The sequence below is a fragment of the Zosterops lateralis genome (genome assembly GCF_965231275.1).
Source record: "Zosterops lateralis genome assembly, chromosome: 1".
NCBI classification, from domain to species: domain Eukaryota; kingdom Metazoa; phylum Chordata; class Aves; order Passeriformes; family Zosteropidae; genus Zosterops; species Zosterops lateralis.
Window position 1 is genome coordinate 35,070,670 of NC_139762.1, and position 18,269 is coordinate 35,088,938.

General features: G+C 49.8%; 1 protein-coding gene across 1 annotated transcript; it reads left to right on the forward strand.

Annotated features, from left to right (window-relative positions):
* Positions 1-13,584: 13,584 nt before the first annotated feature.
* On the forward strand, positions 13,585-17,210 carry EVX1 (even-skipped homeobox 1; the record flags this gene model as incomplete). The annotated part of the gene is made up of 3 exons (XM_083877176.1): positions 13,585-14,023; positions 15,518-15,768; positions 16,478-17,210. 3 exons carry the CDS (start codon positions 13,585-13,587, stop codon positions 17,006-17,008), a joined length of 1,221 nt encoding a protein of 406 aa, XP_083733302.1. The 3' UTR covers positions 17,009-17,210.
* Between the last annotated feature and the right edge of the window lie 1,059 nt (positions 17,211-18,269).

Below are 18,269 nucleotides of genomic sequence, written 5' to 3' on the forward strand. Positions count from 1 at the left end.
AGTGAAGCAGCTGAAGGTAGCTAGCTCTTCCTTGTCAGCAAAGCTGTCAGAACTCAGGAATTAGAGACTAATTAGTGTGTTCCAACAGCGGTTTCTATAATCCTATTTTCCATACCATTGCAATGGACCAAGAGGGGCTCTGTCCATCAGTTGTGCTGCCACAGCTGAGAGGTGGTAACTTACAGCTGAGCACATCATCACTGCTAAAACTTCCTGTCAGGAACACTGGGGGTGACTTGCTCTTTCCTGCTCAGGTGAGGCCTCTTTGACTGTAAAAGAAATTAGTTTCATCTTTTGATATCCATCCTCTGTGCAGAAGTGGTCTGGGTTGAGGTTTGAGATGAGAATCTACATGTAGACTTAGGGTCGCCCTTTAAGCTCACTTTAGTTTCATTTAATTACATTTAGATTAGATTAATTTAGTGCAAACCAACAGAAGATACTCACACTGTACTAGGAAGTTATTGAAAGGACCACACTGTGCTAATGAACATCTACTCTTGAAAGCTCATGCAAATTAAGATAGGATCTGAGTGTGAAATACAGTGGCCCTGCCAGAGTACTTCCAAACCTGAACATTCTTGTTCTGAACCAGTTCCTGTGTTTTTCCTTATCTCCATTGGCAGCTTAGGTTTGTTTAACAAGGAAATTCACCTTGGGCTGAGATGGGGTGTGGATCTGACGTGAAATGAGAAATCCTGTGTGGACATTCTTAGGCATTTCCATGTGTGAACAAGTTTTTACCCTCCAGTCATCTAGAATAGTCTGAATGCTGAGCCCTGTCACCCAAGTTCCACATATTTCAAAGTACAAATTACTCTGTGAACTTGCCTGGTTCTTAGGTCAGATTGACCTTCTCTGTTTTGTCATAGGTAGACACCTGACAACAAATGCTTGCTTGGAGTCATTATATATGCAAACCCTCTGTTAGCCCAGTACAAATGCCCACTGTGTTTACTGTGAGGTGTACAAATCATGAATTGCTTTGATTAACTTTTACTATATTCTACTAAGGGTGTGCAAAAACTTTCAGATAGGATTCAGAAAGAGAAGGAAGGCTTAATCCTTTAATTAATGCACCCAAAGTGCATCTGAAGTCTCATAATTACACATTGGGAACTCCAGTTCTGCAGTGTTGACAGATTACTGGACATTAGGAACGATCTTTTACTGGTGTGAAGGGTTGATGCCATGGAGAATACAGCCTGCGGACAGTGCATCTGCCATTCATGTAACATTGGTGCCTCATCTCCCTGCAGGACTTGGAAGATCTCACATTTTCATTTCGAACATCCCTATATCATACATATGCTCTTGTCTCAGAAATGAGGAACTGGCTTGTATTCTGGATTGCTTTTACCGGGACACATGCAGACCTCCCTTTATCTATCAGAGATCTGAGGAGGACCCACCTGATACCTTTTGGGGCATTTACCCCGTGGAGATCTGTTTCAGAGACATTTCTTGTGGGGGAGGTAGAGACAGGTTATCTCTAAGTGTTGTTCTACCAGCAGGAAAATACTTGACATAGACACAACTAAGAAGTAGAGAGGGAAAGTACCATTCCTGTGGAAAGAGCTGAGCTGATGAATTGCCCTTATTCAAAGAACTTTCAAATTGAGGGAATTTCTTTCCTGATTCTCTGTCATCATCAATCATGATGATGCCTTGGTTTCCTTTCAGCTCCTGATGGGTGGATTAGGACCTAACCTCTGGAAAATCAGACTCTTTGGTCCTTTCAGCAGCTGCTCTTCCACTGTCCAGTTTTCATGTTGATACACCTAATTTGGTTTGATCCTAATCCACACAAAATTAGAATTTCTTAGGGCTGGAAGAATTTTGACCCATGAGGCTCTGGAGTGGTTATTCGATGGGACTAATGCATCTGCCATTCAAAGATTTTTTTCAAGAGCGTTTAGATTTTTTGGTTTTGAAGGTCTTTGGGTGTTTCTGTCTTTTTTTTTTTTTTTTTTTTTTTCTCTTTTTTTTCCAGCACTCCCTTTAATAGATTTTAACCCTTCATAAGATATTACTTTGTATGTGCATGTGTGCGTGTGAGTGTGTGCCTAACCCCCTAACCTGTGTGCAGTAATTTAAGGGGTTGTTTTACAAACCCACATTTCCAAAGCCCTCGATCTTGCACGGATCTGGCACGGAAACCTCAGAGAGCAGCCAGAAATCAAGTCCTCTCCACTCCCACCCTTTTTATTTCTGTGAATGAGTATGTAAGAGTCCAATAAATCTAAAACTGTGCAGGCATGGAGGAAATCATAAGAGTCAGCCTGGTGATATTACCACGGGGAGCTGTGAAATCACTGAGGATTTATACAAGTACATGGTGATGTTGTCATTAAAAAAAAAAAAAATTAAATGGGAGGATAGTGGTTCTGCTCTGTGCTGCGTGTGGCAGCCACCTCAGACACATGGTTTGGTACCTCCACTCTGTTCTCTGCTCGGGAACACCAACCCAAGGGCAGAAATTTTTCCAGCCCCACCAGTGTTCTGGAAATCAGCTTGTGCTTGGGCAGTGTAAACCAAAACAGTTCTGGCCTGGTGTCTTTGGCATTTGGGGAAGGACTTACGAGAGAGAGAAATCATTTCTGTTGCTACACCCAAATCTCATGGAGACCATGTAGGCCAGACTCTGGGCAAACAGGTACTGGGACCAGCTGCACTGCCTGGGCCTTGGACTAATGCCCTTGGTGCTCCTGGGCCAAGAGGATGCTGCTGACCAGCCAAGCAGGCCATGCATCTCATTGAAGGGAGATGGAAGGCTTTGAATCCTGTCTGCCTGCCCAGAGCTTCTCCCATAGCTTCAGGGGAACGGAACCTTTATAGGTTTCTTTGTATTTATATTTTTTCTACATTGGGACTACCAAATATCTGGACAGATATGGCCCTTGGTAGCCAGAAACATCCTCCCCTGGATGCTGGGATGGGGGACGGGTGCAGGAAATAGCTCCAGAAACAGCTGGGTGAGAGGGGGCAACGGATGAGGAGAGAGATTTCTCCTTACCATTCCCCATCCAAAGGCCACTGCAAAGTTGGTTCATTTCCTTCCTTGTGAAAGGGCCCCTAATAGAGGGTGAGGCCCCGGGTTCGTAGAGGATGGATGTCCCCGCAGGGCTGTGCCCGAGGCCGGGGAGGAAAAGGCCAGGACGTGCCGTGGGCTCTGGGCCTCACCCACTCCTTCCTGGCCGGGGCCAGCAGCGCTGCCTTCAGCCCGCCCCGCCAGCCGGAGTCGCTTTCCCAGGGCGCTTCGTGAGGCGCCCGCGGGAAAAAAATACACGGCAGGGGCTTAATTGCAACCTCCTGCCTACACCCCGGCAGTTTCGGAGCCGGGGGGCAGGATCCGAACGATCAGATTTGTCAACCGGATTTGTCTCTGCTGGGGGAATGTGGGTGATAATAACCCCCACGCAATTAACATTACCCCGGCTCCCGCAAAGCCGGGCGGCTCCTTCCCGCTGCTCGGGGAGAGGTTTTCCTGCGGAGCACCGAGAGCAGTGAGCTCAACCCACTCCGCCTGGAGCTCGTTGCTGCTCGGTCAAAATGGATTTGCGGTTTGATCTCTTAGTTCAAAACCCACGCGCGATGGCCCGAGAGCGCCCGTGAAAGGGCGAACTGCGAGGTCCCACCTCTCGTAGCCCCCAGGCACGGTCCTTCCCCGCGCTGGGGGGATTTGGAGCACACGGGTGATTTGGAGCACACCCTGCCAGTTTTAATCCCATTTCCAGTGACTTTCCTGCAACCAGCTTGGATGCCAGGAAACGTTTCCTTTGCAACATGTTGTTCTGCTTCTTATCTCCGAGTTGTGAGGGCTTTCTTCCTTCTTTTCTTTTCTTTTCTTTTCTTTTCTTTTCTTTTCTTTTCTTTTCTTTTCTTTTCTTTTCTTTTCTTTTCTTTTCTTTTCTTTTCTTTTCTTTTCTTTTCTTTTCTTTTCTTCTTCTCTTCTCTTCTCTTCTCTTCTCTTCTCTTCTCTTCTCTTCTCTTCTCTTCTCTTCTCTTCTCTTCTCTTCTCTTCTCTTCTCTTCTCTTCTCTTCTCTTCTCTTCTCTTCTCTTCTCTTCTCTTCTCTTCTCTTCTCTTCTCTTCTCTTCTCTTCTCTTCTCTCTTTTTCTCTTCCTTGCTCTCCCTCTCCTTCTCCTTCTTCTTCTCCTTATCCTTCTCCTTCTCGCCTTTTTTCTTTTTTTGTGCCTTTTTTCCTTTTTGTCCCTTTCTCAAGAAAAACACCGATTCCATAGGACAGGTGGGGCTTTTGCTGAAGAACAGCAGTGCCTGAAATGTTATTCCCGTCCCTAGGGGTGGGAGTTGGCGGCGGCGGCGTGTCCCATCGCCCTCCTGCTCTCGGCTCGCCCCCAGCACCGGGGGAGCGTCCCGCTTCCTGAGGGCTGCAGGTTTGCCCTTCAGTCTCCCAAAACATGGATGGAGGCTGAATCCCGTGGTCGTCTTCTAGAGAGAAGAGTTATAAGGGGAGAATAATCCTCAGATGTAAAGGTGTTTCAAAGTTTTCCCTACGGAATCGTCTCGTCATAGTGCTGCCCAAGGAAGGACGTTAATCCAGCAAAGTCATTCGTGTTTCCTACGGGGCTAGAAATATTGTAAGAAAGGTGCTAAACGAGAAAGGAGCACCCCGTGCCTCGTGGGATTTCTTCCACATGCTTTGATTATTAATTATACCTTTTTTTTTTTTTTTTTTTTTTTTTTTTTTTTTTTTTTTTTTAATGCTGATTGGCAGCAAGACCAAAAGCATTCAAAACGAGTTTTGTGGACTGAGAATGACAAACCCCTACAGGTTACCGTGTATCCGTAGTAAAAGGCATGCATATACTGACGCATAGATGTAGTCTTTCTGGATTCGAGCAGTTTTTTCGAAACTGGATTTCAGTGGAAGAGCAGGAGCGGGAGGAACACAAGCAGATATGCCATAAATATGCGTTCGTGTATATCTACGTATGTACATAGGGGATAAGATGTGCCATATGGCACGCACCACGGATCTAAACAGGGAGAGCATGTCATGCTCTAGAAGAAGTCAACAAACGCGATTAAGGCAGAGAGACATATTTATTTTGTTCCATTCTCGGTCCAGACATTTAAACCCTTGACTGCTTGTGCCAAAGGTTGGCTTCCGGGAGACCCTCCGAGAGCAGCAGAGAGTGCCGAGCTGCTGCCATGTGCCGTGACTGCCCCGGGGACCGCCCTAGAAGGACCTGTTTGAGTTCCTCGCCTGCTGTACCTGCAGCAGAGCTTTCTCTCCCTGAGAGTGTTTTCAGAGAATTTTAAGTTAGTCTGATCTGAGCAAAATGTTCTTGACCTCGAGGGACGCTGCTAGTGAGGATGACGTAATTTCGGAAAGAACCAGGGAATTAGCCGCGGGCTGCGGCGCGGTGCCCCCGGCAGGGGAACAGCGGGGTGGTGCTGATGCCTCCCGCCCGCCTGGGAGGCGCTGCTCCCGTGGGTTCCTCCCTGCCCGCGGGAGGAAGGTGGGGGGAACCTCCTGCGTCTCGGCACCCCGGGCGAGAACCGTCGGAAGAGCTGCCTGGTCTTCTTTCTCCTTCTCATTTACTCGTTCCTGGCACGAGGGAAGAAAAAAAAAAAAAAAAAAAAAAAAAAAAAAAAAAAAAAAAAAAAAAAAAGGAAGAAAAAAACCGGAGGTGAGAGGGCGAGCGGTCTGGCTTGTCTCCTTTCATCTCTGCGGCCCATCAGCAGTGGGGGGCGCAAGAAGACAGCAGTTAGTGTAGGGCCGCGGTGATCACAGCCAGGGACCGCCGTCTGGGAGGGTGGGAGGGAGGGAGGGGAAATGCCGCGACTGGCCCTGCGGGGAGGACGGATGCGGCTGGCGGCGCGGGCGGGGACGGGAGGCCGTGCGCAGGTCTGAGCCGGCCGGGGAAGGCAGGGACGCCGTCCTCCCCCGAGCCCACACACCCGCAGGGCTGTGTCGTGCTTCCTTCTCGTCTTCTTTGTCCATTGGGCTCGCCTGGGACTTCGGGATCAGCTCCTAAAGGAGCGTGCAGCGAGCCGGCAGAGAAGCAGAGCCGTAGGGCGCGGGCCGGGCAGGCAGGGAAGCCCTGGAGGGAGCAGCTGGAGCCGCTGTGTGCCGTGGCTACCTGCCGCAGCCTGCACGGTACTTGTCCCGTGCCCTGCGCTCTGCTGCCCTGCACGACAAACAAACCCCTGCCTTTCCCTGCTGAGACTTCCCACTGCGCGCTCCTTTCCTCTTTTGGAAACAGCTAAGCCCGGACGCTTGGGCTTCGCTTCTAACATTATCTTTTCTCACGCCAGTTCTCAGGCAAAATAACAGGCAATCACACGAACATGGCCAGATATTTTTTCTCTTCACGATATCGATACGCCCCCTATTCCCAAGAGAATCATGATGATCTCTCAGGCTCGCTGCGGCTGCAGTGGTTTTTTCCACTGAGCAGCACACCCACCCTGCATGCCGAGCATCCCGTGCCACCACCTGGGGAGAAATCCATCACACTGGGCGCCCATGTGGGCTGCAATTTTCCCTGCGATTCTAGAACCAACATGGTCAAGGTCGGGCCCACCTCGGGATCCATATGAAGGAAGATTTTTCCTCCTTCGGTTCAGCCTCACAAGCAGGAGGCCTGAACGACAATCCCTCCTAGGCAAAGAATGGAAACACCCTCCGGCACTCTGCCTCTGTGCCTGGGCGTAGAGAGGACAGGAGAGGTGACATTTGGCATTGCTGCTATATGCGTATCAAGGGGTTAATGCAGTTCTGTTACAGCGGTGCGTAACTCAGGTTGCATCATTGCCCACTTCTTCATTCATGTTTCTTGTCCTCAATGATCAAAAAGCTCAGCTGTAATGTTTATTGGACACTATATAAAAATGGGATCAGAAGTTGGTCAGAAGTTCCAGCAAAATTTCTGGTGGTTTTTTTTTTTTTTTTTTTTTTTTTTTTTTTTTTTTTTTTTTTTTTTTGTTTTGTTTTGTTTTGTTTTGTTTGTTTGTTTGTTTTGTTTTGTTTTGGTATAAGTTTTTTAGACAAACTTAGATTTTTTTCTACATGTTCCTGGGCTAAAGTCTCTGGCAGAAGCCCATGACTTTCTGTGACAGTTTTCTACATCTCTGCTTTTGCTCTGATTGCTATTTCACATGACACCCACAGTGTGCCCAGAGCTGTGCTCTGAGAGCACAGAGAGGAGCAAGGGGCCAAAGGAGAAGGATCCCCATCGGCACAGCTCAGTGAGGCTGCTAGTTTTGCTCAGTGCACATTCCCTGCTGCTCTGTGCTCGCTTTATCTCTGTCCTTGTTCAGGGGATCACGGATTTCACAGATGGAGGACAGACAGAAAGTGGTCAGGCACTGAGGATCCAGTACCCAGAGTGCAAACCTGAGCATTTCTGTCAGGCAGTGGTGCTGAAGCAGTTGGCCACTGCTTAGAGAGTCAGGGTGGAGATTTTGTTTCTGTGGAACAAATCCAGCCTGTGGATTCACATCCTCATCCCTGGGGGCCATGCACAGAGATACAAGTCAAAAATAAACTAGGAGGACAAACCTGCTGTTAAGGATGCACTCTGAGAACAGATGATACCATCTTAGCTTGGCTAGCTGAAGATTTTTGAAAGTGCCACTGGAAGTTACGGGGTTAACATTCCACTCTTCATTGTTAAAACGATGTAAAATTTTCATTCAGCGTGCCTTCCATGCCCCTATTTGAGGTTTAATATGTGTTTGTTTTGGGGAAAGTTTGAATGAGACAGTAATGTCTGGTAATTGAACCAGCATTTTGCACCAGTGCAACTGCTATTTTTAAGGACACTGGGATTCAGTGTGGTGTGAGAGAATTTTCATTGAGATGTCTGTTCTAGGTGGCTGGGGTTTCCTTTTTCTTTCCTCCCCCCCTCCCCTGCCCCTACCTCTTCCCCCTTTCCTTCCCCTTTCTCTTCACCTTCTCTTTATGTTCCCATTCCCTCCCTTTCTTTTTTTTGTTCCTCTTTCCTCCTTTTCATTTGCTTGTCTTATATACAGCTTTCTGTTCCTTGTAATTCTAAACAGAGTCTCATGACGTGTGTAAAGAGAAAACAAGAGGCAACATGCCTGTTCCCATGGGGTCAAATCTGCTCCTTTTCAAATCTAAGAGTAAATCACCCTTTCATTACATGAGACACACTGTTGGGTCTCTGGAGTAAGATACTCACTTCTGGAATTTCCCTAATGGCCAGAGGCCCCAGCAGATCCTGTACCCCTTGGACACCCTTATCTCCAAAGGAACTTTCCTTAGGGATTTCTCACACCTTCCCCAGGGATGAAAAGGGTCCCCAGGATCCAGTATACGAGCTAGGACTTTTTCAACCATTTTCTCTAGGCAGAATTTCCATCTCTTAGCGTCAGTCTCCAATGCTCTGAACCACTCCTATTGCCCCTCTCCTAATGCCCCTCTCTGCACTCTTTCATGAGGCTCCGTATAAAAACATCTTCATCACAGTAAGAATACCAGGGTTTAGCCTATCTGGGGCAGAACCAGGCCTAAGGCTGTAAAGCGGCAGGGCTGCAAGAGGGCGCAGAGAATCGCTGGTTCTGGCCGTGTGCCGCTAGCTCACAGCAGACAGTGCTCTGCAAACGCCCCTCGTTACAAACATTTCCCTCAGGCGAGGGCCAGAACGCCGTCTCTCCGGAACATTGCCGCCTACCTGGAGGCGACAAAAGGAGAAATTCTTGGGTGTCCCGTCTGGTTTGGTTGGCTTTTTTTTTTTTTTTTTTTTTTTTTTTTTTTTTTTTTTTTTTAATAAAACAGGACACCAAAATACTAAATGCGGTCAAAGAATGTGCGTTCGCCTCTGACATTCTGCGGTTTTCCCTCGATAATGCCACAGCCCCCCTTAAAGGTCTTCCTTTGAGCACCCCCTGGAACTCCTCAGTGGTTCTGTCAGAGATGCCTCGGCACAGCAGGTCTCGAGAGGCGCCGTAACCCGCGGGGGAATCGCGAGAATGCACAGCATAAAGGGCTGCTGGCTCAGTTCTCCTTAAACCAAACCTTTAAGAAAAAAAGTCTAGTCGAGAGAACCAATGAAATACTGTCGATTTTAATTTACCTGCGCCTTCCTCCGAATTAAATTCACTCCATAAATACCTTTTTGTTTTCCAATCGGGGAGTTTGCCATGCCGATCGTGTTTCTTCTGCTCATTCTAACATCAAAAAATTGTCTCTGTTTTATGGTACTCGAGGAGTCTGGGAGAGATAGGAAACGAAATCGAAAGCCCAAATTCCTCACGATTTACTTACTGTCATCAGTAAAGCTGCAGATTTAGTTTGCACGGTCAAACTTGTCCTGACTGTCCTATGAGAGGGAATGGTGCACTTACCTGTCCCCACCTCCCTTTCCCCCCCACTCCCTCTTCACCTAGGCTTTAGTCTAACAAGGTAAATATCTCCAGAAGCTCATGCGGTGACAATGAGGAGTTGTTTCGGACAGCCAATAGGTAAAAACAAAACCCCAGAAGAATCCATTCAGCACAGACCGATGCCCTCCGCAGAGGTGCCGGATCCGGCACTCAGAGGTACAGGGAGGTAGAAATGTGTCCTGCATCGGATCCTGTAAATACCATTACATGCTTTCCTAGGCACATCCCACTCACAGCTCTGTCCTCTCTCTCCTCAACGCCACTTACGTGTTACGTTCTGTCATTGTACCAGCTTGTCTTTACACACAAGAATAATGCGCCTATTATTCTCTTCTCTCCAAAGCTTCCACCTCTAATCATGTCGTAAAAAATAGCCTTAATAAAACAGTGATAATTACGCCATTATTGTTAACACTACCCATTAAAAATTTAAAAATAGGTTTTCTGGTTTGGTCACCCATTTGAGCTAGGTATCACTTTTTGCGGCACTAAACCGTTCCGCGCTATGTCAAAACTTTCTTCCTTTTTTTAAAGATGAGAAGACATTGGGGTTTATTTAAAGAGGCTGATCATGGATTCACAGTCCTAACTGGACAGTATCGGTCAAAAGTTATTGACACCCTGTTGACCGGCTAAGAAAAATAAATATCCCACAGGGAATTTCTTTCCTTCTGCAGGCTTAGCACTTTCAAGGAAAATGCTGAGCATATCAATCTAGCAATGTTTTAATGTCCCCCTATTGCTTCCTCGTTTTGGGAAGGGGGTGTGTCTGTGTGTTGCGTTTGTTTTTCTTACATGGGACTACATTTCAGACAGCGTTAAGGCGGGATTCGGTGTCCTGATCCCGTCTTGGCCGTGTATCAACAAGGAAAGCTGCAAACTCGGAGAAATAAATAAGTCTGAAAAGCTCTGAGCATATTTATGGCATCCTGGCTGTGACCTAGCCAGTGAGAGAGAATAAGTTTAAACCTCGGTCTGGAACATGCAGGGAAAAACCCCACCCACACCCATAGGGATACACTTTCCAATCTGCCTGGAAATTAATCCCAAATGAGGGAGTCTTCTTCCAAATCGAGCATGACAGATCTGAGAGAAACACTAGACAGAAGGCAGTGTACTGGACTCCCATTCCCGGTGAGGCAAAACTCCGCTCCGGGGAGAGCGGGACGGGCTCCTCGCTCCCCTACACCGCCTCACCCGCTCCTTGACGTGCGAGGGGCTCCTGCGGCTGAGCTCTTCCTGGGGATGGAAAAATAGACATTTTAAGAAGCCTTTAGTAATCAAATCTAAATTGACCCCAAAACTTTCAGTACTTTTTTTTTTTTTTTTTTTCCCCCGTTCTTAGATTCCACTCGGGCCTTTAACTCCCTGTGTTTACCCCTGGCAAATGGCAAATGAAAGCATGTGTATGTGGGGAGGGGCGTGTGTCTGTCCGTGCAGGGGTGTTCCGCAGCCTGTGCTGCTGTGGGCTGCCTCAAGCCTCCCGTGGCAATGACCATCATCTCGGGCTCAACAAAACCTCCAACCCGGGCTACAAGACGGATGGTTTCTTGGTGGGAACGCCTTAAGCACGGGTTGAGGAAGGAGGCAGCGATGACTCGTAAAGAAAGATGATAAAATTCCTGAGGATCGGCCAGCTTAATCCACAGGAATCATCCCCAGGGCTCCAGTCTGCCGGAGAGAGATTTTCCCGTTAACTTCCCCACAATCGTTTCTGTCGCCCACTCTGGGAGCTCTCCCTCGCACTCAGAATTCAGCTCCTGATTACGGTCTTATGTAGAAACAGACATGAATATCCCTCTTCTTACTACCACCAAACTCGTTGTGATGTGGAAATCCTCTCTGTCCGCCGCAGAGACCAGCTGCCTTCTCACCACAGGGCTGCTTGGCCAGGCTAGGTAGGAGCTGAGCTTCCTCGGGGAGTTGGGGCTACCGTGGGCCCAGAGGGAGGCCGAACCCTCGCACTTCCCCCGGAGGTGTCAGGAGCACGAACACAGCTCCCCTGCTTAGTCCAACAAAGCGCGAAAACGACGCCACCAGCCGTGGGAAGCTGCACCAGCGCGACACGGAAAGAGCGCCCGAGCACCCCCGCCTCGCCCTGTCTGGCCTTGCCCCACGGCTCCAGTGCCCCACGGCTCCAGTGCCCCATGGCTCCAGCCCGCACCGCTGCGCTCAGCAGTGTGAGCGCTGCCCTTCTGCTCCGCTCAGCACCGAGGGCAGACTGCCTTATCCATCCATCCATCCATCCATCCATCCATCCATCCATCCATCCATCCATCCTTCCTTTCTCCCACCCACCCACCCGGCCCTGGTCCTTCTTCCCCGACTCCGTGCTGACACAGCCCGCAGAGCCGAGCCCGGCTGCGGTGGGGATGGGCGGCAGGTCCTCACAGGGCACACGTCGGTCTAGAGGCTGGCAGGGGAGAGAAGGGAAAGGGAATTTAACAATGAATTTTCAAGAATTTTGCAAGCTTCGGAGCAGTGCACGCTTCACAGCGTGTGGTGGAAAGCAGCGCAGTCCAGAGTGTGTTATGTGCATGATGTGCATTTGCATGGAAAAATACGGGCTATATATACAGAGAAAAAACGGAGAATGGTGGCCACAAACCTGTAAAAATTCGTGGTTTATCACCCTGAAAACAGTATACTTATTGCTAGGAGCACCCCTTAATCCATGCATCCAGCAGAACGAGAATCTTGTTTGCTTGTTTGTTTGTTTGTCTCTCTACATCCTGCTCGCAGGGCTAGACGGAAAATCACAGCGTGTTTCCTATTGCGCTGCCTGTTCCCCACCGAAGCAACGTCACCTCAGATATGCCAGTAAATTCCTTACCGGGTTAGGATTGTAATTGGTTGAATGTTTTCTGTATCCTGACTAGCCAATAGCACTCCGAGAAAAAAAAAATTAGAACAACCTAGTTACGACAGATGGCGAAAAATAACTTGACACTACACGTGTGAGGCAATATTAACTAAAGATGAGATCCTTACCACATTCATTAGGAATACCACAATAAGCCAAAAAAGATTACACGTGCCGCTGTATTTCTGGTACAAGGTCCCTTATTTTCAGACAAGTGCTGTCCAAATTGTTGCCCTTGTCATGTCTGTTTTAACAACATCTGCTAGCTAGCATAAGCTCTGGCCTTGATAACTTGCATTTGTCTGAGCCTGAATTATTCTCGGCAGACCTTCTTCTTGCATCCCCCCGCCCCCGGCCCCGAAAGTAGATAATAATTTGTGCAAAACAATTAGTCAAAAAGAAGAAAGGAGAGGAGACACAAAACTCTCACGAAAGCGCAAGAACCGTGGAAAAATGGAAAAAGCAAAGGAAAAAAATAAGAGCAAAAGATAAACAGCAGATAGCTAGAATAACTACAGTTACAAGTGAAGTAGTTGTATCTTTTCATATGTAAAAAGCATTTCCAAATGGTAAACTAACGTTTTAGTCTCAGCAAATAGAAAGCGATGACAGTTATACCGATAGGAACCGATATTGACCCAGAGCAAGAAATCAAAGCTATTTTTACATTCAAATGTCAGCAGCGCATTTCTTTATCCTCAAGTTTGCAAAGGATTCTTAGAAGCCTTATATATGCAGTTAGGCGGAAGCTGATTGCCAGCAATAAATAATGCATCCAAGGAAGAGGCTTGAGTACGTATCTTCTCACTTCCAGGATGCAGCTAAGGATCTTCGCCTCAATTCTACATCAAGGTTGTGGCTTAAAGCAGTCAAAGGGATATTTAATTGTCAGGCAAGGCTTCCCCCCGCGGAACTCTCTCCGCATGTTACAACACCTTTGCAGCTCCATATGCATCTCTTTTTCACACTTCCCTCTCCATCTCAGGCTCCTACACCTGGCGCATCACGCATTTAGCCCATTCGCTCCGGCTCTTCCTTTCATCTTCCCAATGGCAGACGTTTCTATTTATCCACTGGCAATCAATGTGTGGCGTCACCGGTGGTACTGTAATGACGACTGCACCATTGAGGATGACAGCTTAGAAAGAAGAGGGCAATGGTGATCCCTCCCAGAGCAGCACAGCGGAGTGTAGCGCTCGCATCACAAGGTCACCCTATCTCACCGCTGACTCCTCTGCATTGGCAGGAGAGGGTTGCTGGGTTTGTGCGAGGCTGGGGCGGGAGCAGGAGGGAGAGGGGGAAGAGATCTGGATTTTTTTCTCCCCTCCCTTAAGCAAAACCACAATGGAAACCAGGAAGGAGATGGTGATGTTTCTGGAGGGGACTACTCTTGGCGCTCTAGTTGGCAAGAGGGTGCCTAATTTGTCCGAAGCAGTGGGGAGCCCCGCTGCGGAGCCGCAGGAGAAGATGATCCATCGGAACTGCATCAGCCCCAGACCTGGCCCCTTGTCGTCCCGGGAGAGAGGAGGAGGAGGAGGAGGAGGTGGCGGAGGAGAAGACGAAGAGGAGGTGGAGGTGCTGCCAGGGACAGGGACGGTGCCGGAGAGCCGCTCGGCGGCGGCAGCACTGCTTTCGGCCGGACAGCAGCCCCCGGCCCCGGAGCTCCCCTCCAGCAAAGGACAGCAGAGCAGCTCGGACACCGAGTCGGATTTCTATGAGGAAATCGAGGTGAGCTGCACCCCGGACTGCGCCACGGGGAGCGCCGAGTACCAGCACAGCAAAGGTACCCAACTCCTTCCCATGCCTCCGGCCCCACGCCCGCTCCGGGGCTGGGTGGCAGCACTGGTGGGGCGGGGGGCTGCCGGAGGGGCTTTTCCCCTCGCCAGTTGAGCGAGGGACAGCGAAATCGGGTGTGAGCGTGTGTGTGTGTGTCTGCCCGTGTGTGATCTCTTTCCTGACTGACTGCTCACCTCCCCGCCACCGGGAGACTTGTTTGGGAGTCAGAGGACACGGCACCGGGCAGCCCCCGCGTCCCTGGAGGGGAGCCAGGCTTCCCGCCGTGGATGCGTCAGGTCTGCAGTTTGTCCCGTAGGATCTTTTTGGCCAAGACAACCACGTGCTCTCCTCTTCAATCTGTTCTATTTTATTTTTATTCTTCCCCATCGCTTAGACAGTGCGTACTTCAGGAAATCCCTTACGATCCTCCGCACTGGCGGGGTTTTTTTTGTATGTGTGTGTGTGGGGGTAAGATCAAACGGGTTTTCTGGCCAAGAGCTGTTTGTGGTTTTGCAGGGTGAAATGTGCCCGGGCGAGTGCGGAAGCACCCATAAAGACCGTAAAATCGCCCGCCGACTCATGCCAGCCCCAAGTGCGGTAGCGAGGGCCTTGTTTGCACGTTGGGCTAAAAAAAAAAAAAAAAAAAAAAAAAAAAGAGAGAGGTCCAAATTACCTTGTCACTTCTATGTCTCGGTGGCGCCAGCTCGGAAATGGTCCCAATGAATTAATTGCCTTTGGTCTCGGGCACAATGAGGGAGAGTTGCATTTGAAAGCAAAGGCAGTGGACAGGCCCCTTTTCCCCCTGCCCCCACTCTCCACTCCCTATTCCCACCTTCCCAGCCCGGCAAAGACGTCCCTACCCTGACAACAATTCCCTTCTCCCCCCTCCCCGTTCCTCAATCACTTCAAGAACCCGGGAAACGTAGAGAGCGCTGTATGTCCTCCCTCGTCCCTTAGAGGCTGGTTGAAAAGATCCCATCCTGTTCTTTGGAGGCTGAGCAGAGATTCCTAAGGCCTCACCTTCCCCTCAGAGAGCAGTCTCTGTCTGCTGGCTGCTCCACTCCAGGGTCCTTGCTGGCCTGGAGGGAGGGACAGCGGAGCCGTGCTACATGGGCGGCGGGCACCCCTGCCCTTTCCAGACACTCGTGTCGGGGATGCTGCGGCGCTCCAGGCTCCCAGTGCAGGAAGCGAGCGGGAGGCTCAGTGAGCAGACACCGCCATTGCGGGGGCTGTGTGTGGGGGACAGGTAACCTCCCAGCCAGAGTGAATAAACCCCCCTCAAACCCTTAGGCGGTGTTTCATCCCCTTTCTCACTGCCCTGCTCCCCGGTCCTTCTTGGATGTCAGTGCCCCAGTACCCTCAGTACGTGGGGGCAAGCAAGGAAACGCCGGATGGGGTGGGATGGGGGGCCGAAGCGGGTTGGCTGGGGAGGCGGACGGGGAGCATCCCCCGTGCCCGCCCGCCTCCGAGCGTGTGTCGTTGCTCCGGGCTCCCCACGCAGGGCCGTGCTCCGAGGCGTTGGCCGGCAGCCCCAGCGGCGGGGGGGATCACCCCAAGGGCAGCGGAGGCAGCGGCGGCTCCCAGGGCTCGCTGGCCTGCAGCGCCAGCGACCAGATGCGCCGCTACCGCACCGCCTTCACCCGCGAGCAGATCGCCCGGCTGGAGAAGGAGTTTTACCGGGAGAATTACGTGTCCAGGCCCCGGAGATGTGAGCTGGCGGCTGCTCTAAATCTGCCAGAAACCACCATCAAGGTACACGCAGCTCGGACATGTTTCCAATTAGCACGATATAAATCTGTATGGCCAAACTTCCTTGCAAAACTCGGGAAAGCACTTCGCCAGCATAACCCTCCCTCTCAGCTCCCCCGCCTCCCGCCCCTTTCCTGGCCCTGCCCGCACCCTGCAGCACTGCGGGATTGGGACACGGCTCCCGGAGCCGTCCCGGCCAGCGCCGCTGATCTGCCCTCTCCCCAGCAGATCATTTTTAATCCTCCTTCGGTTCAATCCAAATCTCGCCCAGCTCTTGGGGGAGGGAAGAGGAAGCCAGTAGCAGATTTTGTTTCGATCTCGCTTTGCCTTGCCTTTTCCAAAACATTTGCACATGAAAATAAAGCCGATAGCAACAACTCCAGGTAGCTCTGGATGGGAAAGGGCAGCAATGAGGCAGAGCCGCCCGGCTGGCCCGGACACAGGGCCGGGGGCTGGGGGGGCAGCGGGACAAGCTCCGACAAATAAAAAGGAAAACAAGCACCCTAAAAGGGCTGCTCCTCTGGGTCTCCCGGTAGATTTTTATAGGGGCTTAACTGATCCCTCTGTACGTGATGACAACTCCCTGTAGGAGGGAAAGCTGGCGCCGGTCTCCGCTCTCCGGCAGCCCCACGTCCGCCCCGGGAGCGGGGCCGGGGGCCGGGCGGAGCGGGGCGGCGGCGGGTGACGGCTCTCGCCTCTCCTCTGTCCGCAGGTTTGGTTCCAGAACCGCAGGATGAAGGACAAGCGGCAGCGCCTGGCCATGACCTGGCCTCACCCGGCCGACCCGGCGTTTTATACGTACATGATGAGCCACGCGGCGGCCACCGGGAACCTGCCGTACCCATTCCCGTCCCACCTGCCCCTGCCCTACTACTCCCACATGGGCATCGGCGCCACATCGGCCTCCGCCGCCACCCCCTTCAGTAGCCCCCTGAGGCCTCTGGACACCTTCAGGGTCCTCTCCCACCCGTACCCGAGACCAGAACTGCTGTGCGCTTTCAGACACCCTTCTCTCTACCCTGCCCCAACCCATGGACTCAGCAGCGCGGGGGGCAGCCCCTGCTCCTGCCTGGCGTGCCACAGCGGCCAGTCCAACGGGCTGCCACAGAGACCCTCCGGCTCAGACTTTACCTGCTCGGCCACAACCAGGACTGACTCCTTCCTCACTTTCACGCCCTCTGTGCTGAGCAAAGCCACCTCAGTTTCCATGGACCAGAGAGAAGAGGTACCTTTAACGAGATAAACCTTTGTCTCAGGGTTATTAAACACTCATCCCTTTCCCGGACTTCTCTTCGAGTTAATGTACCTACAGCCCATGTTTATTTAATCGTGCTCTCTCCTCAGCCGTGGACACTCACAGAAAAAAGGACTAAAAAAACGAAAAAAAAAAAAAAGAAAAAGAAAAAAAGGAAAAAAAATAAAAAACAAAAAAAGAAGACTAAAAATAGCTCAGTCTTAAAAGGATTTACATTCCAAGGGGAAAATAAAAGAAAGAAGGAGGAAAGAAATTACTAGCGGTTTATCTCTGAGAAGGAATTTAGGCACGAAGGACGAAGAAAATCAACTCGAACGAAATATGCTCCTACCAGCTACATATAGAAATGTGCTGGGACTTTCTTTTCCGTGGATGGACTTCTTCCCAAGGGCTGGGGCTTCTGCGGATCAAAACAAACCTAATGCACAAACCTATGAGACGGAGAAGGAAAATCTGAAATACTTGAAAGAAACACTATATTGATAATGAAATGGCTTGTGCTCATGAAGGAAGCAGATGTAATCTCCCAGTGTTCAGAAAATAAAAACAAGCAAACAGAAAAAAAAAAAAAAAAACCCGAAAGGTTTCCGGTTTGCAACTCGGCAGTATTACCCAGTTGTCTCTATGGAAAATAACAATGCTTTACCATAAAGAAAACCTGTCATTCTGTACATAACTTTCGTAGTTTAATTGTATTCTTTACTCTCCCTTGTCTCGTCCTTCGTTGTGAGCAGAAATCCAGCATTTCATTTCCTCTTTCATTCCAACTTTTATTTTTAAGAGGCAGACTGGAACTGGCAGGGGAAAAATACGAGCTCCTGCCTCTTTATGGGTCAGAGCTATTTGTCCTTTAAATAACAATGTTCTATTATCAGTCTCTGAAATGTGCACACACTGAAGAAATTAGCAAGTGATGTATATGTAAAGAGGGTTTTTGAATATCGAATGTACAATGCTCTGTGAGCAAAGACCCCGTGCCAAACGCTAACAAGCCGCCAAGGGAAGAGATTAGAGGTGACAGGGAGCACAACTCCTTCAGACAATCACCAGTCTGTAAATTGGAGCAAAGGCGATTTCCCTTCCTTTTGTACTTCAGCCTTCAGTTCTTTCGTTGCCTTTTCCTTGCTATGTCTCTTTTAAAAATTATTTTTTATTTTATTTTATTTTATTTTAAATTAATTATTTAATTTTTTGGGTTCCGTGTTTCTTTCTCCATCCCTAATTTTCGCATATGTGTGTGTCCTTCACA